Below are 24,484 nucleotides of genomic sequence, written 5' to 3' on the forward strand. Positions count from 1 at the left end.
TTTATATACCGTGTTTTATTTTTATATTATTACTACATTTATATTAATATGGTTATAATTAAAAATATTATATTCAGGCTCACAATATGAAAAATATATATATATATATATATATATATATATGTATATAATTTAATACTTTGAATTATAACGTAACTTTTTATAAATAAAATGAAAAATATAAAAAAGAAATGAAAATGTAAAAAGGTATTTATATTAATTTACAAAAGTAAAATTTTTAAAGTTACATAAAATTTGGAAAAAAAACATAAAATTCATATTTATATAATATTATATATCTTGAAAAAAAAAGAAAAAGAAAAAGTATAAATTTAAAGATGCTTTATAATTTTTAAAGACACTTATTTATAAGTACACATAGGAAATAGGAACAAAGAACTTTTTTTCTTAAACAAATATATGCAAACTTAAAAAAAAAAAAAAAAAAAAAAAAAAAAAAAAAAAAAAAAATCATATAACCACATATATATATATATATATATATATATGTTGTAAATATTTAAAAAGTGTCCTTTATTTTTTATGAAGAAAAAAATATAATATATATATTGTACATATATTTATAAGCATTTTTTTTTTTATATATTACGTTAAATATATAAAAATAAAATATATGTTTTATAAATGTCTTTAAAGTTATTTCTAAATAAAATTTTATTTGTCTTATATTTATATTTTATATATTAAATGAATTTCCAAAAAACAAAAAAAAAAAAAAAAAAAAAAAAAGTACACAAATAGATTTATATATATATATATATATATTTTTTTTTTGTTTTTTGACCCACCCCACAATTTCCTGCATCATTTTTGTATCAATCCTTGGAACATAATAATGATGTTCCCCTCAATTTCCATATAGAAGGATCTATATCAGATTTTAAATGTATACGGAAAATAAAATATTTATCAGTCCTAACATTATATTTATATACTGGACAATTATAAAACATATGTTTATTATTTTCAATAAATTTGATTTTTTTATCTTTATTTGATACAACAGTAATATGTATTACTGGCATATTTTCACATAATATTTTGGGTGAGCTTTCTTCTAATTTCCCTTCTTGCCAATTCCATTTGGAACCCTCAATAAATAATCCATGTATATTAAATCCATGTTCTGGAAATTCTTTTATTTTTTCTACATCATAATTTTTTATGTCTGTATATAATACTACTTCATCTAAAGAAAGTTGATCCTTTTTATTTAACCTTGTAATTTCTTGTTTCATACTTGTTAAAAACCCTTGAGGATTAAAAAAACCAGGTAACCAATAAGATTTCAATTTACCATTATATATATAATTCATAATTTGTTCATATCTTAAATTAAGTATATTTAACCATTGATTCAAATTATTACATATCCAAGATATTTCAGTTTCACTTGCATCATATATCCATTTTTTAGGAACTGATTGTGAAAAAATATATTTCGTATCATTTTGTAAATCAGCCGTCATAATTTTAGAACCATCAATAGCACTAATAATATCATTTAAATTGACTTTTACTAAATCTATAACTTTTTTTATTCTTTCCATTTCTTGTAAGAAAAAAACTTGAAGTGGTGAAAAATTATACTGAACGTTCTTTTCTCCTTCATTATCATTTTCCCAATAAGCAATATCTGGAATATCTAATGATAATTCATTTTCTTTTACCAAACCTAAGTTCTTATTTTTATTATCACCTGGAATTATATATTTCCCGACATTTGCAGTATAATTATTTGGATTGTTTAACATAACACTTTTTTGTAGTATATTATTATTAACATTATCATTAGTATCTATATTATAATCTCTATTCTTACCTTTATAAGAACTATTTTCTAATATACCGAAATTTTTGGTTGTAGCACCCAAGTTGCATGTTACATTCAATTGAGTATTTGTTTGCATATTTGGTTGTATATTCTTATTTTTTCTATACAATATTTTTTTTACATCTTCTAAATTAATATCTGTTGGTAAATTTTGAAGAATACCCAAACACATTTCCTGTACAACCGTTTCCATACTTTTCTCTTCACCTTGATCTACATCTCTTGGTTGAATTTCTAAAATAGAGTTTAATACTTGTCGTGATTCATTCACACGATATGTTATCTCAGCATTATTATGTAAATCTAAAACAGATGGGGTATCAATGTTTGGTATTTTTTCTATAAAATTTTTAAAATTAGTAATTTCATAAAACTTAGGTAAATTTAAATATTCAGAAGAACCTTCACTTTTCATTCTAAATAAATCTTCATTAAAATAATATTGAACATATGTTAATAATAATTCTCGATCTAAATCATCTGTAACTTTACCACCATATTGGACTTCAGCAAGCATATAATGAATAGATTCCCAATCTATTGGTCTATTAACTAATAATGTAGAATATAAATGTTTTTCAATAAATAAATAAGATGCAAATAAATCAGTTATACTAAATTCGTATGGTACACACCAACCTAAAGGACCAAACTTTTTCCTTTCACATAAAACACAATGAAGATATGATAAAGAATATATAATTTTTCGATATTTATCATCATCAATCTTTTCTAATATATCTTCTTTTATTATATCTTTATATATTTTTCTCATATTATTTTTTATACCACTACTTAAGGAAGTAGATATTTTTATACTTCCATGTAATATACATATAGGGAATTCATCATCTGGTTCTGATGTTAAAAACAAACGAAAATCTTCTTCTATTTCATTTAAATTTTTTAGCATATTATACACATCTATAATGAAATTCTTATTTAAATGACAATTTTGTAATATTAACCAATTACCACTAATAATACCATTTTTTAATTTTTCTTTTGCTATAACTTCTTGACCTTCTCCCATTGATATTTTATCAGTAGGATATTTCTTAAACTTTTTAGCAAAGTCATCTATCATATTAGTGGGATCACTAGCTAGGGATAATAAAAATAAAAATGGTTTCCTATTACTTGATTCAGAAAATATATTTTCTAATGTCTCATGTTTTATAGTATCACTATTTCTATTTAAAACTTCATCTACAAATTTATTTGCACATAATATTGTTCTATCTTCTCTTAAACATCGAATTAAACACAATTTTATGAAAGAACTAATTTGACTATTAACATCTAAACGTTCATTATAATAAGGTATATTCTTATTCTCTATGTCTAATATATCATAATAATTTTTCCATGTGTTCTCATTTAATTGAATCACATTTAATATATCATAAAAAAATCGATTATTTTTATCATTTCCAAAGGAATGGTTGGATAAAGATATAATATTTTTGTATAACTTTTCATTTTTGAATAGCCATTTTGTTGAACTGATTTTACCTTTCCCTGCTCCTTTTTTATGTAAATCAATTTTATTCTTATTACTTATATTATGATCTGTAACAGACGTATTATTTTTACATGAATTTATATCTCCAGCATTATTAGAACTATTACCATCCATATTATTATTATTATTATTATTATTATTATTATTAGTAGTAGTAGTTGTTGTTGTTGTTGTTGTCGTTCGGGATCCAGTTTTTGTGCTAGATGATGATGACATAACATCACTTGTATTTGTATCCTTCTTATTTTTATCATTTTCATTGGTTCCCAAGTAAACATTCATAGTATCATTATTCATAGAACTACTATCCATAGTATTATTTATCACCGCGTTTATTGCTATACTCATGTTATTATTATTATTAATCATTTCCTTATTATTTTTCTTATTCTTCTTATTTTTTAAGACACCCATTGGATCATTTAACATATTTGTATTGGTCATCTCATTATTCATGTCATTTGAAGGACTATAGTGAGATAACGGATTTAGAAAAAAACTTATATCCTTATTACTTATTATGTTATCATATAATAATATTTTCAAAGATATTAATAATTTAAATATAATTTTATGGTGATCAAATAGGCATCTTTCCATATATGATATTATTAAATTTGTTAATGTATACAATATCGATTCTACTCTTTTTTTAATATGCTGTCCTTTTTCTGCTTTTTTAATAGATAAATCAAATTGTTCCAAAAATTGATGTAAAGATGTATTATAAATATAATTCACATTAGTTATATCAACGATACAAAAATATAATATACTTCCTCTTAATGCTACACTTCTATATTGTTCTCTTTTTTCATTGATTTCTTTTTTCTTTTCGTTACTATCTTTTAATTTCGATTCAAGTTCTTTAGACAGTAATTTAGTATTATTTAATACTTCTATTAATTCTTCATCTTCTATAAGATTAGAACTACTTGTATTCAATTTATATAACAACTGCTTATCTAAATCTTGCAATGATTTTGTATTATCTTTTAATTCTATCATAATATTTTTCAATGTTATTTCTAAATGTTTCTGTTCTTCTGTTAATACTCTACCCAATAATTGATCTTCCAGTCCTTTAACTGTTACTGTAAAATCAATAACACAACATCTTGCATAAATTTCAGGACTATAATTAGGGTTAGGTATATTAGTGGTCATAAATAAATTAAATTTCTCATCAAAATTTATTAAATTATTTTCAATCAATATATAATTCTTTTTCCCTTTTTTTATAATTTGTTTTTCTAAAACTGAATCTAATATAGGATCAATATATTCCTCGACATTTTCAATTAATAATGTTTTCCCTTCACTTAAACAATATTCTAAATTATCTTTAAATTTAGTACTATTAAATGTAGTTATACACCTTTGATTAGATAGGTCATTCTGAAATTCTTTATTCTTAATCCAATTACTTGCTTGACATTGGGGATCTATTAATAACACATATTTATTGCTATTTTCACAAATCAATGCATTTTCTATACTTAATTTATCATTTGGTAATTTCTGTACACTCCAATCACATATTTTTGTATCATCAGAAGATAACACATATTTTATAATATCTATATTAGATGATACTGGGATGTTTTTTATATTCTTTGTATAATTATAAAAAACATCATTCATAAGATAATTCCTAAATTCTGTATTAAACATGCCGCAATATGTTATAAAAGAAGAGCATATAAAAACATCACCAACAATTTTTTTCTTTATATTTGAAAAATTATTAGAATCATCTGTCCATCTATCTTTTTCACTAGATAAACCATTAATTAATTTATTCGCTTGTTCAATTCTTTGTTTAGTTTTTAAAGCAGTTTCTTCTAACGCCTTCTTTTTTTTAAACATATTTTCAATATCTAAATTTAAATTTTCAACAAATAACTGTGCTTTCAACAAAGAATCTTCTGCTTCTGCTAATTGTTTTAAAGCATCTTCTAATCTACCTGTTTGAATTTTTAAATAACTCATTTTAGGCTTAACGATTTTTGAAGCTTGATTATACATAGCCATAGCACCAACCCACTTACATAACCCTTCAGCGGCAACAGAAGCCTTTTTAGCAATTTGAGTTTTAAAAAAAGTAGATTGAATATATGGTTTAAGTAATTCAATAGTTTCTTCATTAATATTATCTTTCTCATTTTTAGAAAAATCAAATAATAAATTTAGAAATCTAATATCTGCCATTAGAGGTTTTGCATATTCATCAAAAGAATCTTGTATAAAATCTATATGTTGTTTATTGACATATTTTACATCGATTTTAGGTTCTTTCAATTTCCCTTGTAATAATATTAATACACCATCAAAAACTATTCTAATAATATCAGATGGCGTTTTCATACTTTTCAACTCAGTGATATCTTTTCCTGTTATACTTTTAATAGCTTCTTCTGCCTCATGTAAATATGGCAAAGCTGCTTTTAAATCTTTATCTGCTTCTTCTTGATCTTTTAAAATTAAATCTTTTTCCTTAATACATTTATCTCTAAATTTAGAAACTTCTACACTTTGTTTTTCCGCTTTGAGTGATTCATCCTTTACCTTTTCTAATAATATATTCATTTGTTCATCGGATTCTTTTAATTTCTCTTCTTCCGATGTTAAACTTTCTCTCATTTTCTGTACGTCCATAGCTGCCTCGTTTAATTTTTTCAAACCAATATCCACACTTTCTTTTAAACATTTTATTTCATCATATTTCTTAACATACATTTGTTTATATAAATCGATAAAAGACAAATAAGATTTGGGAGTCACGTATGTATTTCTTCTCATTCGTTCTTTATAAGTGTCGCATGTATCTGAGACCTTATTATGTACAATAGCAAATAAATTGAAAAAATCATCTTTTAAATTATCCTCGATATCTATATTAAAATTATTTAAATAGGCTGTTGAAACATTTACAAGAGCTTCTAAAGGCCATTTTAAAAACCAATTAATAGTTACACAATTATATATACATGGAAATTGTTGATATCTTAAAGCAAATTCTTTATGTATAGGAGAAAAACATAAAAAAATATGAAGATTATTTCGAACATTATCTAATAAATAATCAAATATCACATTTGATGAAACATTAAAATCGTTTATAACTTTTTCATCTTTTTTCTTTTTCTTATTTGTTATATTTTCATTACTTATACTATCATTATCAATACTACTTGTTGATGAAGCATCGCTTTTTGATTGTGAATCTTTTGAATGAAATTCATCCATATCCATATCATCTATATTATTATAATCATTTTTATTTTTTTTTTTCTTTCCTCCTTTTATTTTTGATGATTGATTAGATTTATTCATTTCTTTTAAGTATGATTCTTTCATCTCTGCACAAATGGCTTCTTTTTCATCTTTAATAAAAAGGCCATATACTAAACCAGTAGATAAAATAGAATTTACATGTTCTAATATAAAATCATTTTTTTCAATATCACTATCACTTAATAAAAATGTTGTTTTCTTATTCATTTGACCAGCAGATATATATAAACTTTTTAAATCTTCAAAAAATAAATTCTTTGTATATGTCTTCGTTATATTTAATTGGAATAATACTTGTTCACTTATGAAAACACTAAGTTTGGTTAAGGATCTTTTTCCTGAACCACCAACACCTACTAACATGCATGATCCGTTTGGAGTTTGCATAACCCTATTAATAATTATTAAATGTTTTAAAGAATCGTCAAAAAAAACTAAATCTAATTTCTTAACATTATTAATATTATATTCTTTCATATATTCATAAACAATATACCTTAGTCGTTCAAAATCTACGACTATTTTGTAATCTTTTTTCATCCAAGAGAAAGAGAAAGTATTAATATTATCAATATCTCCATTATTATCTCCTTCCTTCGTCAATATATTATTATTATTGATAATATTTTGATTATCCACGTCATTTCGTCTATATAATGCACTATTACTTCTAGTTTTAGTATCATCAATTTTTTCATTCAGTTCATTTGTATTATCCAATTTGGTAGATATCAAATTATTAGATGTATCATTTATATAAGACGGTGAAATAGTTATGTTGATCTTATTATTTTCTGTTTTCTCTTGTGTTGTATTATTTTCTATTAAATCATTTTCAATCATATATAATTGCTGTTCCTTTTCTGATACATAGAAATAACTGAAATATATATTCTTCTCACAAATATCCTTATAAGAAGGATAATATTGATTAAATATTTGTTTTAATTGATCTAATGAAAAAGTTTTATCTTCCATTCTAGATAATTTATCTATAAGTACTCTTTCACATTCATGTTTCCATAAACATAAGAAATTGTACAAATTATTATCAATTGATTCATATGGACATAAAAGCATTGAATAAAATATTTTTGCTAAATCTCGTGTTGTATATAAATAATGAAAACGAGAAGGAACTGGTAAAAGATGTTTCTTTAATCTACCAAATAAATTAATTGTACACAATATTACTTTATCAATATTTTCAATAATTTCATCTGAAAAATTTTGTTTCTTATTAAATTTGGTCCTCAAAACAGTACCATATATAGTATTTATAGAATTTAAATTATATGGCAATATATTAACATTAAACCATTTTGATTTTAATCTTTTAGGTATATCATTATTTCCACAACCTGGATGATTAATACATCCTATATATTCCAAATCAATAATTTTTTTAAAATTACCTCTCTTATCTTTATCTAAAAAATAAAATCCTTGAAATTCTATAAGTTGTCTTAATAGTTCAAGAGTACTTTGATCTCCCCATTCATTAATTTTCGGCATAGACATATCATCAATAAATATAATTGATTTCGTATTTCCAATAGGACCATACGTTTTTCCTGTTTTTCTTTCTAATTCAGATTCAATGAATAATTGAAACTTCTCAGGTGTTGTAACACTTGAGAAATTAAATCTTTTGGTATTCTTTTCTTGTTTAGATGTATATAATAAAGCTATTGAAGTTTTCGCTGAACCAGTGGAACCTAATAATAAGGTACTTTTATAAGTATGGAAATTATAACATCTAATAGGTATATTAGATATTAATTTGATTATATGTTCTACTTTTGTTGTTTCGATAGTTGGTATTAATATAGATGATATAGAATTTATATTACGTGGCATTTTAAATGGACCAACATTCCATTTAACTAATTTTTTTAATTTCATATCAAAATAAAAATCATATATTAGACTTATTTCATTTTCGAATTCTTCTCCATCTTCTACATTTTGTTCATTATCTAATTCTATATTGTTTTTATCTTCTTCTTTATTTTGTTTAGTACTTACATAATCATTATAATCACCTTTGGGTTGTAACTCTTTTTTTTTTTTTGGTTGTTGCTGTTTTATTTTTTCATTTTCTTCAGTATATAGTTTTTTATTTACTCCCATAACATTTTTTAATACAGGTACATTTTTTAGCAAAAAGTTATGTACTTTTAATCTATCCTTATATTCTAACAAGCCACATAATCCCCAAACTATTGAATATAACATAATTTCTTCGCATTCGTCTATGTTCACTTTTTCATATTTTGTACCAGATGAAAGGGTATAATTATTAATGCCATCAAGTTTTGTGTCATCATCATATTCTTCCTCTTGTTCTTTTTCTTCTTCATCTTGTTGTTGATCATGATCTGCTTCTTTCTTATCCATTTTTTTATTCTTTTCTTCATCGTTTTGGTCCTTTTGTTCATTTTTTATATTATCTAAATTTTTTCCATACTTATCGTTTTTTTTTTCCAATGTTGGAAATAATGGCTTCTTACCCAAATCATTTGGAAGCGTCATATTTTTTGTATCTTCCAATTTATTGGATGATTTATATTTTTCATCATTTAATAATTGATCTTTGCCTTTTTTCATTTCAGAAGAAGGAATACCATTTTCTTGTTCATATATATTATTTTCCTCTTCGATATTTGATTTTATCAATTTTTGGCTATGAGGCAATAACTTTTTTTCATTGGTATCTAAAAAAAAAATTTTATTTAAATCTTCTTCATTGTACATAAAATTATTAATTGCATTAATATATTGAATGATTTGTGAATTTAACAAATTTATAGTTTGTAAAATTAAAATAGAATCTGTGATATCCATAACAAATTTACAATTTTCTTTTAGAAAAGACAAAATTTGTATTTTATCTAGATAAAATATAAATAATTTATTAAATATAGCATATAATGTCATACCATATGTATTTATATCCTTTAATTTTTGTAACCAACTATATATAAAAGGTCTATAACCTAAATCACTATCTGAAATATATACAATACCTGCCCTACTTACAGTAGCAGGTGAAGCATTATTTAAATTTTCAACTTCAAAAGCTATTTTAGTATTGTCAGTCATGGGAATTCTATCATTATTAGCTAGTGTTAATATTTTATTATCATCTAAAACAGTATTTAGATTCTCAATCCATATAGCATCTACTGGACCATCACATACAATCCAAGTATTATATTTTAAATTATTATTATTATATTTTTCCCATATATTTGCAAAAATTCCTGGAGTCCATTCTTCACTCAAATTATCTTTAACACCATACATATGTTCAGATGTAATCGCTTTTGGATTTAATGTTATAATTTTTGTAACACTTCCTATATTTGTTAAGGCAGATGTTAATATATTTAATATTTCTGTTTTCCCAGTTAATGTATTTCCAACAAGCATAAAACCATGACGAACTAATGATGTTTCATATAGCTGCAATATTTTTAATATCCATTTACCTTTTGCACACAATTTCTTTTTCTTAATTATTTGTAATACATTCTCTTCAATTAATTGAAAACTTTTTTTTGTTATATTATGAAATTTTGGAAAAACATCATTCAATAATGATAAAAATAATAATACATCATCATGAATTAATTTGGATAAATTCATATCTCTCAATGTTCTCATAAGTAACATTTCTTCATCATTTTCATTTGGTCCAGCAGATCTTTTGGTATCACCAGCAGTACGTAATACAGACAAAATATTTCTTAAACCGAAATCATAATGTTTCTGTTTAGATAACTGCTCTTCACATAAGTTATATAATGACTTAAATTTGTTACTTAAATTATCAATATCTAAATATCCAACAGATGCTAATTTAACTTTTATTATTATTTGCCTATCTGGAACCATCATAGATATAAATCGAAAAAATATTTTCAAATTTTCTGGTAATAATTGTCTACCAGCATACCCAGGATTCATTGTAATAAAGTATGCAGATGATGGATTCAAATTTATAGATTTTGAATCTCCTGGAAATAAAAAATATTTCAATGATTGCTTTTTTGCTGTAACTATAGATTCAATTTGCATAGCTACAACAGATAACACATCTAAATTAATTCTATTAAATTCATCAAAACAACCCCATAACCCACTTCTACATAATCCTTTAAATATTTTTGCCATATCTTTATATTTATGTTGATTAGAACAATTTGTTACTATTACATATATACCTAAGGTTCTACCTAAATCTTTAACGGTCTCCGTTTTTCCTGTACCCGCTGGCCCAGCCGGAGCTCCACCATAACATAAACCCAAAGCTTGAGCACAGGTTAAATAACATCGATCGGTCAAAGGAGTTATACATAATCTTTCTTTTATACCTAAATATTCATAAGAATAAATAAAATCGACATCAGATATACTTATTAGAATAATATTTTTTTCTACTTTATAATAAATTCTTGTTTGTTTTATCCAGTCAAAATCGGTAGTTGTTTTAATTTTATGCTCTTTAATTTTTGCAGATATTTCTGTAAATAAATCTCTTTGGTGTACATGTATAGTAACTAATGTTTCATATTTGGTTCTATTTAGTTTAGTACCTAAATCAGATAAACATATATTTACAAGTTCTGACATTATATAATTAATTTTTTTATTAGTAACTTTTAAAATATTTTTTTCTGAATGGTATTTATATATACATTTTTCTATATCATTTGTCCACATTACTTGTAAACATATTAATGCAACTTGTGCTATATTTTTATCACAAAATTCTTTTAAATTTAGTGTTTTAAATAATTGTGATGAATTAGATACACCTAATTTACATTCTTTTTTTATAGCTTTTTGCATTTCTTTTTCTAATAATATAAGCCAATTTTCTATATTACCATCAATAGTAACATGATTTACTAACTGAACCGTTTCGATATCATCTTTTTCTTTATTATTAATACATATGATTCTTTTTTTATTTTGTATAGTTTTAATAGTTAAATAATTAATAGCATCAAATAATTTAATTAATTCTGATTGTATGATATTAATATCTGAACCTTGAGATAATATTTTTAATAATACTAAATTGGATACAAAATAGAAACGAGGGAATTTGCTTCTTTTCCCTTCTAAATAAGATTCTAAAGATTTTTGACAACTTTCTAAACCTTTTTGCATATTTGGTAATAATTCTTTTAGCATACTACTTTGACAACATTCAATAACAATAGATGATTCGTTAGCTATATTAATTATATTAATCCAATCCTTATCGATTTGATGAAATCGTTTTGATTCGATAGGCATTTGTCTAGCTATATCTCCACTAGTGAAAACACTTTCCATTGAACACCATAACATTTGTACTTTTATCCATCTTTCTACAATATCACTACAATCAGATAATTTATTTAATAATAATAATAATTTGCTTTTAAATGGTTTACTATATTTAGTTGAATTTATATTATTTAATAATATTTGACTTTCTTCTAAACTTTCTTGTATTTCAATAACTTTACTACCAACAAGTATACAAGCATAATCTCTATTTTTCCATTTACTAAATTGAAAACATGTTTCATTCCATATTTTATATTGTTCATTAATTTTTTCTTCAATACTGGCTTCTTTTTCTGCACTATCACAAATATCTAATATATCATCTTTCTTTTTTAATAAATGATAATTTATTATATCCTTAATAAAAAAATCCATATTATCTAAATCTAATTTGTTTAAATTATTTATGTATTCTTCTTCATCCAAATATGCGCTTTCTTCTAAAAGTCCCCCATCTTGAAATGATATATCTTTTTTACTGATTATTTCTTCATCCGTTTGATCATTTATTCTTTTTTTATTTTCTATATTTTTTTTCTTCATCTTCTCATCTTCAAATTCACTTGTATTATACATATTTTCATCTGTATCACCATGAATAAGATTTATATTATTTTTATCATTATTATCATTATTATCATTTTTTTCGAACACATCCTTTTGAGTACTTGTTTTATTTGTCTGATGCTCCAAATCATTGATTAGTTCAACTTGTTTTACATTTTTATTTTCGTTACTCATTTGCTGAACATTTAAATCTTCAAGTACATTGTTCTTTTCCATATCCACCAAAGGGTCGATTTGGTGAACTTTCTCATTTATTACTTGATTATTATTGTTATTAATATTATTGTTTTTATTATTATTTTTATTATTGTTACTTTTATTGTTGATGTTGTCCTTTGGATGATCTTTTTGCTCATCTGCATAACTTTTCTTTTGAATTTTTTTCTCTTTACCTGTGATATCTTTTTTTTTCTTTTCCTTCAAAATGTTTATTATTTCTATCCAGTGTCTTTTGAGAATATTTTTTTTCTCCAGTTCATCTACAATTGGTGTAATTTCTTTAAAATAAAAAATTTCTTTCATTAGATTTTTATATATTACAATAATCTTTAGATTTTTTGGTAATTGAGAACATTTCTTTTCAAAAGATAAAATTTCATTTTTTAATTCTTTCATTTTTTGTATACCATCAAACCATTTAAGATTTTTCCATTCATTTAACTTTTCTTTTAATTGTACATATAAATCATAAAGAGAATAGAAATTGTGAATTTCATTTGAACTTAGAAATAAATCAGAATGAGTTTGATGTTTCAAACCAAATATAGATTCCCCTTTATAATAACTATTATATTTATTTTTTAACATATTAATTTCTTCTTTATATCTTTTTAATAATTCAAACGCATTCAATGGATTAATATGTTCACTTTTAAAATTCATTTTAAGAAAATGTTCTCTAAATGTTTTTATATCAATTTTGAATGAATAAATATTATTTATCAATTCATTTTTCATAGTTGTTTTTTTTTCTTGTATTTCTTCTTCTACATGTTTTGTTAAATTTATTAATTCATTAAATTTGCTTAATATTAAATTCTTTTTCTCTACCTCAAATTTATAAAAGGATACAAACTTTTTTTTCATTACATTTAATTTATTGAATGTAAATAATAAATTCTTATTATATGAATCATCTAAGTTATATAACTGACCAGAAGATTTTTTCTTTTCTAAATTATTTATAAATTTTATTTGATAATTCTCTTCTTCATCATAATTATTTGAATGTCTTAATGAATCCATTTGTTTTTTTAAAAAATTACTCATATAAAATTCTAAAATATTTAACATATCATTTATAGGATTTAAGACAATATCAATAGTTGATTCAAAAATATGTATTTTCTTTATTATATTAATAACATAATATAATGAATCTATGTCTATAATCTTTTTTTTTAATTTTATTTTTAATGTATTAATTTTTTTAATTAACATATCACTTTTTTTCTTAAGAGGTTCAATAACATTTTTAGCACATTCTAATGCTTCATTTTCAATAATATTTATTAAATACATTTTAAAGCTTTCTAAATTGAATTTAAACATATTTAGCATATAACAACTTTCTATGTTATTTATATCTTTTTTTATTTCTATAAATTTTTTTATTTTCTCTTCTTCTTCTTTGTATTTCTTAAAATTATTATTATTATTATTATTATTATTATTATTATTATTATCATCATCATCATCATCGTCATCACTATTATCACCATTATTATTATCACTGTCATTATCATCACTATTATCAATATTATCATCGTCTAAGATTCCCTTTGTACTACTCTTCATATTTACATTTTCTAAATCATCTTCATTTTCTGTAAAATTTAATAAGTTTCTTTCTTTTTCCTCATCATCTTCTCTATCTTTCATATAATTATCCATGTCTAATATTTTATCATTCATCATATCTTTTTGTTTATTATAATCCCCTATCACATTACTTTTATTATTATTATTATTATTATTATCACTATTGTTGTTATTATTATTATTATTTTGTTCCTTTTGTAAGTGGAAATTTTTTATAATATATTTATACTTTTCAAACTTTTTAATAAAATTGTCAACCGCATTTTGAAATGCAAATAATTTATCATTTAACTTTAATAATTCTTTTTCGATATTTTTATCTTCTCTTATTTTCTCATAAAATTCAAAGTAATAATTCAAATTATCCACACAATTTTCATTTTCCATATTTAACTCTTCTTCTATAGAATTTCCTGACTCATTCAAGTTATTTTTCGAAAAATAAGAGAAATCTAAAACTTGGTCAAATATATTCTTTTTTTTTTTCTTTTTTCTTTTAATTTCATCATTTGATAAAAATTTATTTTCTTCATTTTTTTGTTCGCTTCTTTTTTTAATTTGATCTCTTTTTTTTGTTTTATTAGATAAATCTTCCATATCATGCTCTTCTTCATTTTCAGAGTTCCCATGAAATTGTCGTATTAAATCTTCTGTTGTTATCCAATTATCAATATATATTAAATTATTAATAGAAACGTTGATAATTTTTTTTATATTTTCCTTAATGCTTTTAATGGAAGGATTAATAATAATATCATTTTCTTGAATTAATAATAAAATTTCAACAACATTGTAATTGTAATTGTAATCATTATTATTATTATTATTATTATTATTTATATCACTATTCATGTTCTTATAATTCATCATATTGTCCATATTATTTTGTGTGCTACCTTTGTTATTATTATTATTATTATCATCAAAATTTGACCATGTATTAATTAAAATCTTAATATTTTTTAAGTATATTTTTTTTAAGGTAGACAAAAATATTTCATAATAATAATTTCTAGTATTTATTATTTCTTCCTTTGTTATTATACTTTTTAATTTGTCTTCATATACATATTGTATATTACTTAAAATATCAAAAATAGCTATTTGAATTTTCTTCGATATAGAATTACATAAAATTATTCTTTTATTAAACATTTTCTTTTGTCTATGTATAACCAATCTTTCATTTTTATAATCAAGGATTTTATAAAGTAATTTTATATTATAATATATATGATCTTTTATAATATAATATAAAGAATTTATAGATTCATCAAAATAATATAATTCTTTAAATAAGTTATCAATCGAATCTTCTAAGGCATAATTATTCCAAGTATATTTTACTAGGAATGGCAAAATTAATTGATCAATATATATAAAAAAATATTTCAAACTTAAATCAATACCAAGTTTCTTATTACTTTTCATCTTTTTTATTAATATTAATATATTATAAAATTTATAATAAAAACTATATATTTTGGATTCTTGAGATATCATATTCTTTATTTCTTCAGGTAATTCAAATTCAAAAGAAAGAAATATTTTTGCTTCTCTTATTATTTTCTTAATTCTATTATCGAAATTTACTATAATGTTTTTTGTCTTTGGATGTTTTACGAAAACCGTTACATTTAAACTGTTCATATTTTTTGTGTACGATAACCAATGTTTAAATAATTTATTTTTATATTCTTCAATAAATTTAGAAATTTTTAAGTATAATTTTAATACTTCTTTTCCAATGCCCCCTTTGAATAAAATATTTTTCCTTTTCTCCTTCTCCTTCTTCTCATTATTATTATTATATATATTATTGTTGTAATTCTTTTTCGGTTTCGGTTTTGATTTCTGTATTTTTACTTCTTTATTAAATTCATTTAATTTTTCCTCTTCTTCTTTATCTTTAAAATTGTTTTTTTCTTCTTTTTCTAATTCAATTTCTTCCTTATATTCATCATCAGGTACATCTTCTTTTAATACATGATTATTTTTATCGATAGATAAAACTTCCTTTTTATGTGCAATTACATTTTCATTGTTTTTTTTTTTTTCATAATCTTCTAACAATTCTAAAACTTGCTGTTGTAACGAACTAACTATTTGAACCTTATCATTAATTTTTTCATAAATATGTTCATCAGGGGTAGGTGCTTTTTTTATCTCTTCCATGTCCTTATATATTTCCTTATCACTGTCTTTTTTGTCAGAGTTATATATTTTTTTTTTACCTATATTCTTTAGGTTTTTATGTATATCGTGATTAACAAAAGTATTCATATTAATGTGGAACTTTTCATCATACATAATATTATTGTTGTTATCATTTTCATCAAGAAATATTTTAATGATATGATTTATCTTATAATTAATGCTTAAGGTCCAAAATATATTTTTTAAATAATTAATATTTTTATTTGTACTTAAGTTGTTTTTATAATTTTCTAAATCGTTATTTATAGAATTTAATATTTCTAAAAACTGTTGTAAGAGTATATCATATTTTGTTTGTATAAAAGTAATTAAATAATCTCTTATGAAAGATTCTTTAAATTTAAAAAATATAAAAAATGAAAGCATAATATTTGAACTATTATTTAATAAAGTAATCATATGTTCTTGTAAGTCACTTTCTAATTCTGATATATATACTCTTAATTCAACAAAATCTCTATCAAAATAATTATCTGTATAATTTAACATATCCTCTGTATGTTTTAATTTAAATTCTTTTATATATTTGTTAAATGTCTTGGTAATATTCTGTACACAATCAAATTTTATACTTTTTAATATCTGAAATTGTTTAATACATAAAAATAAATCTACTAATTTTTTTAAACGTCTACAAAATATTTCTAATTTACAAAATATAACTTTAGAGTTTAAATCAACACTTATACTTGTTGAATTATTCTCTTCAAAAAAACATTTCAGACTTTCAAATTCTTCTTTATATATTTCATGTAATTTAAAACATAAATTAAATTTCTCAATTAAATTATCAGGGTCTAATAACCATAAATTATGTTCTTCATTTTTTAGTTTGTCTCTTTTTATATCATCATTTAAATATATACTTCCTTTTTTTCCATCTTTTAAATTTTCAAACGATCGGTTACCATGCTTTTCTCCATCATCATAATTATTATTATTATAATTATCGTCTCTATCATAATTATTTTCTCTTGTAAAACCATTAAAATGATCTTCCTCCTGTTCATTCACTTCATAGTATTCATCATCATCGTCATCGTCATAATTATAACTTTCATTATCATTACTATTATGGCTATTATTATCACTATTATTATCACTATTATTATCACTATTATTATCATCATCATTAACATTATTATTATCATTATCATAATCATTATTATTGTTGTTATTATTATCTTTATTTTTTTGGGTTGAATAATTTTTTCCATCATTTTTTTCATATAAATTATCCTCCATATCTTCATTATTCTCTCCATCCATATCACGTCTTCTTCTTTCCTCATTTCTTTTATTTTTGCCTTTATTTTGTTTCCTTTTTATTCTTCTGATTTTTTTTTTTTTGGCACAATAAATTTCCTCCTTACATTTAATAATCATCTGATTAGTTATTTTTATAAATAAATTGTTAAGCTTATTTGGAGTATTATAAAAACGTGCTACCAAATAAATCATTTTAATTGAATTTAAGAGAGATGGTATATTGTCAATAATATTTTCTACATTACATAAATATAAAGATAAAATAAATTGTTCTATACTTTCTAGATATTTTATATTATCTTTACTTTCATTAAATTCATTTTCAATTTTCGTTTCTAATTCTCTCCATTTATTTAATATATCAAATGTATATGTATATTTTTGTTCTTCATTATTTGTATTATTTATATTAATATTATTTATAATACTTTTAATTTCTTTACTTCTTAATTCTTCAATTATAAATAATAAATATCGATGTTTATATCTCCAATATTGTATTTCGATAAATGGACCAACATCTATATTTGATGTCTTATATTGTTGTATTTTCATTTGCATATCATTAAATAAGTTTTCTAATATATTTAAATATTTTGTTAAATGTGCTGTTTCATTCTTTTTCTTATTTATTTTATATTCACTTTCATTTCCTTTCTTTTGAAACTCTCTAATAGTTGATATGGATGATGAACAAGATGAAATATTTTTATCTTCCCATTCTTCATCATTTAATATATTTTCATCCTTTTTTTTATCATTATTAATTTCAGAATCATATATTTGCATTCGCAATTTTACTTTCTTTATATCTTCTAATATTAAGATGAATTCATTTAGCTCTTTTATATAAGTATTAAATTCCATCATAAATTTATTTATATCGTCACTAGACACGTTTGTATTAATCAATTTGTTATTTATAAACAGTGGATATATTATCTTATTAAGCATTAATTTTAACGTATCCAAAATATTAGGAGATAATATCCCATATAATATTTTCTTATCATCTTTTCTATTTTTATTTAAATGCTTATAAAAATAAACAATTTTCTGATCAAATTTTATATTCTCTTCCTTTGCAATAACCATTTCGTTATTTTCTAAACTAAACAACAATAAATCATTTTCCTCATCACATAGAAACTTTTCAACAACAGTTTTCTTTTCTTCAATATTTTTATCTATTAAGTAATCAATATTATTTTCTTCTTTATAGGAAAATTTAAGTTTATTCAGAACCCACTTGTATGTGTTATAAATTTGAGAATCTTGATTCTTCCTCTCCATCATATAATTATTTTTTTCTAAATATTATAAGGTATTCACAAAAAAAAAAAAAAAAAAAAAAAAAAAAAAAAAAAAATATATATATATATATATTTAATTATTTATATATATATGCTTGTGTGTGCTCAAAAATTATAAATTATAATATATACGAATATTTTTTATTTCATTGTTATTTTTTTTTTTTTTTTTTTTTTTTTTTTTTCTCATCCTATTGAAAAAATATAGAAAATATAAAAAATAATAATAATATATACCCATTAGAAATATGAATTTACCTAAATAATATGTCGTGTGTTCATATTTATAGAACATCATATATATTATATATACATTCATTATTAATGATAACGTGTCTTAATAAAAGACATACCTAAAATTAATATATTAATATAACTTGAAATTTATCAATATTTAGAGAGAAAAATGTTGGCATAACTATATTTTTTAAAATCATAAAAGGAAATAAATAATAAAATAAATACATACATACATACATATATATATATATATATTATACACTTTTATTATTTTACATTTTATTATTTTACATTTTATTATTCCATTCCACTCTTTTACATATTACGGGGAAAAATATTATTTTATTTTCCATTATTCATTCATAAAAATAACACACAAAAAAAAAAAAAAAAAAAAAAAAAAACGAATATGTAATCAGTTGTATTTTTTCTCTAAAAGTTCATAGATTTTAATAACAATAAAGAAGAAAAAAAAAAAGGATATAATAAAATTATATTTGCTTCAAATCATGCTCACATATAAGTTTTAAGAGTTCAAGTTTTTAATATTTGAAAGAAAAAAATATTCATACATTAATATATATATTAAAAAAAAAAAATAATATTTATCATGTTTCACATAAAAATTAAAATGCATACAAAAAAAAAAAAAAAATTTTCAATTTTATAAATGTATGTTTTTTTTTTTTTTTTTTTTTTCTTAAAAATAAATTCTATAATATGATTACATGATGTAATATAATAAAATCTACATGTAGGATTAAATTTTTAATTTACAATTCATTTTCAGAAGTAAAGGTTTTAGATTCTTCTAATAATATTCTGTCACTAGAACTGTCTCTCTTTTTTTTTCTTTTAGATTTTTTCTTTTTAGGTTTTTCTTTATCTAATTGATCAAGTTTTAGAGAAGATTTATAAAATTCTAAACCTTTTTTAAGATTTGAAGTTCCTTCAGCTTCTTCTAATTCTTCCATTTCTTTGTATGTATTATCTGTTGTTTTATCTTCACCTTGATTTCCTGTACTTGTAGATTCAGTAGATGGACCTTCAGAACCTGATATTTCATCACTAGTAGATGCAGCACTTGTACTTTTAGATTGTTCTTTTAATGGTCCCATATATTTGTATAATTCTATTTCTAAATCTTGATCCTTGGTTTTTTCTTCTAATATGTCTTTTTCCGCAATAGCATCTAAGAAGTGGGCACTGTGTTGTTTTTCATTAACATGGTGAGCATCTTCATCTACAGTTTCTTCATATGAAGCTTCATCCATAGTTTGTGGTTTATCAGTTTCATAAAGAACGTCTTGTTTTCTGTATCCAATACCATCATTAGATGTTTCTAATTGTACAGGTATTTCTGATATTTCTTCTAAGTTCTTCTTCTTTAATTGTTCATTGGTCTTAATGAAGCTATCGAAGTTGTATAAGGCGGTGAAAACTGAAACAAAAAAAAAAAAAAAAAATAAATAAATATAAAAATAAATAAATATAAGTAAATAAAATATATATATATATATATATATATATATATATTCATTCATTTTTTGATCAAATTATTATGCTCATATTTTATCAATTCTTTTACCTTTTTCTCTGGAGAAAATATCGGAACTTTCGAAATCCAAATACATTGTACGCATTTTATCATATCTTGTACTTTTCATTAAGTTATCTATACCCTTTAATATACGATCTACTATATTTGGATGTATCATTCTGGATTTTATTAATTCAAATTCTTTTGGATAGAAACATGAAAGTTGTTCATAATAATATTCGTTGATATATAATACTGATATAATAGATATAAAATAAAGAACGAATTTTTCAGAACCCTTATTGTAATAAGTTACTAAAAATTCTATAATTGCATATTCAAAAAATGGACTACTAGGATTTGAAGATACTAAATTTGATAATCCTAAATATAATGATAAGAATGTTTCAGGAATATATATATTTCTTCTGTATAAAACGGATGGAACGTGTAATGAGGCTTTACTACAAGCACGTGAATATCTTATAGCCTTATTGTTTTTATATAAAAAGTTTCCTTTTAATAATGTTACACTCTTAAAAAATTTATGGATATATAATGAAGTATATCTTGTTAATGATATCATACTTTCCATATTTAATAATTGTCTAACTATGTTATAAGCTTCCACATGAGTAGATATTAATATACATAAGATACGGAAACCTCTGTGTATATCACTCTTTTCTGGTTTACTTGCATCATCTTTTGTAAGAATAAATTTTTCAATGATCTTACATAACTTTTCTGCCGCAATACCTTTCATTGTTTCTACATCTACTTCTAAATCTAAACTCTTTCTTACATTTTGGCATTGAACTAAAAATTGTAAAAAAAATTAACATAAAAAAAAAATATGTATAAGTATATATATAAATAAACAAATATATATATATATATTTTTATTTATTCATTTATTTATTCATTTATTTTTATATAAAATATATTCACGAAATAAATTAGTACATCTTCCATATATTATATTATACAAATAAACAAATATATTTACTAATAATTTCGTTTCTTACTTTCACTGTTGTCCTCTTTAAAGCTAAAATCGGTGATATTATGGCTCAATTCTTTAACTGAAGGAAAAAAAATTAAAATAAATAAATAAATAAATAAATATATATATATATATATATATATATATATATATATATATATCATAGCATCCTTTTATTAAAGCATCTCTAGGTTTCACAAATATTTTATTTTGTATTTTCTTATTTATTTCATCAGGTATTATTTAATTATTCTTTTCCTTTAGCATACCTGACACTGGACTAATGGGAGCTCCACTTTTTTTAAAAACGAAGAAGAAATTATACAATTTATCTACAAAAAGGAAGAAACAAAAAATAAAAAAAAAATATAATAAAATAAAAAAAATAAAATAATAATTAAATAAACAGATAAATATTTTTACAATGATGATACAGAGATACACAAATATATATTTATATATTTTAATAAAACATATTTGGGTATGTATTATATATATATATATATATACATTTTATATATATGATATATTACCAAATATGCTATATGTGTAGGTACTCAATTTAACAATTTCTTGAAGTTCCACATTGTAATATGGATTGTTAGGTATATCATCATGGAATGATAAGAAGATCAAATTTTTGCTATTTAATTTCTTAAAACATTCTGTATCTAAATTTTGGACACTATCTAAATAATTTTTTGGTTTATATATATCGAATATAGGTACATTCCATACTGATTGAGGTTTGATTAAGGTAAAATCACTGTTAGTCATAAATTTTTTAAAATTATCCAAGTAAGGATTCTTTAATGATTCAAAAAGAAATTGTAAGTGTTCACATAAGTCTGCAGAAGGGTGTTTACTTTCGGTTTTCTTTTCACATGTTTTTCTAAGAAATTCATCAATACATTTTAATATATTATTACTATTAGCACATTCTTTAGTATAATGTAATTTTATGTTATAAGTTGGGCATTGAACAGATATATCATTTGTACTTTCATTTTCTATGATAACTTTTAATAATTGTTTTCTTTGTTCATCTTCAACTGTTGAATATAAATTTTTTATAGCTGTCATTTGGGAACCAACCGAAGAAAGAAAAACTTTATATTCTTCTTTATTTAATTGATATTTTAAAAATTCTCCACTTTCACCATCTTTTATATTAGTTTTTATTAAGGGGGGTAGTATACAATATTTGTGAAATTCCTTAACTGGGAAATATGTATATTTACCTTGTGGTTCTACATCTCCAAAGTTATATGTAAAAAATAATCTTTGCTCTTTATCTAGAAATTTCATAACAGGATTTACAAATGGCTCTTCATATTCTTTTAAAAATTCAGATACCCATGATCTATTTAAGCAAGGTGTAAAATTATGAATGTTTTTATCTTTAAGATGCTTTGGAACTCGAAATTTCACAGACAAAAAATGTTCCACGAACCAGTAAAATTGTTCAGGTTCATCCACAAAATCTAAAAAGGACTACAATAAAATAATAAAAAAAAAAAAATAAATAAATAAAATAAATAAATAAAATAAATAAATAAAATAAATAAATAAATAAAATAAAATAAAATAAATAAATAAAATAAATAAATAAAATAAATAAATAAAGACATATAAAATTTACATACAAATATACATTTTAATATTATGATGTGCTAAATATATTAAATAATGAATTCATATTAAATATATACATAAAATAAAAGGAGTACACAAAGAGAATAAATTTTATGTACATATATATAAAAATATTTATGGTCACGTTTTTTTTTTTTTTTTGTACACATATATAAAAATAAAAAAAAAAAAAGTACACCTTTAGAAGTACAGTCAATATAATAATTTATTAAAAAAAAAAAAAAAAAATTAACATATATATGTATGTCCATAATATGCATCATTTCATTCTTTTATATTCATTTCAATTTCTCTTACTCCAGCGTCTGGGCCATTTCCTTTAAAATTATAATAAAGAGCAAAATTACAGTCTAAAAGGGTTTTTAATTTCTTTGTTACAAAACCGGCGAATACATCTTTTCCCCAAACTAAAAAAAAATAAAATAAAATAAAATAAAATAACACATGAATATATATAAATATATATATATATATATATTATATACTCAACTATCAGTGCACTCGTACAATCATTTTGAAACAGTGTACTTTTTTTATTAAAAAAAAAAATATATTACCCTTGACGGTTGAAAATGATAAAAAAGTTATAATAAATAATGTTACTAAATGCTTACTACGCATATTTTTTAACTATATCATCCTAAAAAAAAGGAAAAGACAAATGAATATAATTTAAATATAAGTTTGTATATATATATATATATATATATATTAATATACTCGTACATATTCTTATTGTGTAATTTTCCTTTTTTTACCTATAATATTATATTTATTATGTTGGTCGTATTATTTAATATATATATTATTATATATTTTTTATTATTTTTTT

General features: G+C 21.8%; 2 protein-coding genes across 2 annotated transcripts; both read right to left on the reverse strand.

Moving 5' to 3' along the window:
* Positions 1–836: 836 nt before the first annotated feature.
* Positions 837–19,193, reverse strand: PF3D7_0905300 (dynein heavy chain, putative; the record flags this gene model as incomplete). Its single annotated transcript, XM_001351891.1, has 1 exon — positions 837–19,193. The coding sequence occupies one exon, from the start codon at positions 19,191–19,193 to the stop codon at positions 837–839; it is 18,357 nt and encodes a 6,118-aa protein (XP_001351927.1).
* Positions 19,194–20,223: 1,030 nt separating this feature from the next.
* On the reverse strand, positions 20,224–24,273 carry PF3D7_0905400 (high molecular weight rhoptry protein 3; the record flags this gene model as incomplete). The annotated part of the gene is made up of 7 exons (XM_001351892.1): positions 20,224–20,891; positions 21,039–21,809; positions 22,019–22,075; positions 22,266–22,328; positions 22,530–23,490; positions 23,950–24,059; positions 24,210–24,273. The coding sequence occupies 7 exons, from the start codon at positions 24,271–24,273 to the stop codon at positions 20,224–20,226; spliced, it is 2,694 nt and encodes an 897-aa protein (XP_001351928.1).
* Between the last annotated feature and the right edge of the window lie 211 nt (positions 24,274–24,484).

The sequence above is a fragment of the Plasmodium falciparum genome, assembly GCF_000002765.6.
Source record: "Plasmodium falciparum 3D7 genome assembly, chromosome: 9".
Classification (NCBI taxonomy): domain Eukaryota; phylum Apicomplexa; class Aconoidasida; order Haemosporida; family Plasmodiidae; genus Plasmodium; species Plasmodium falciparum.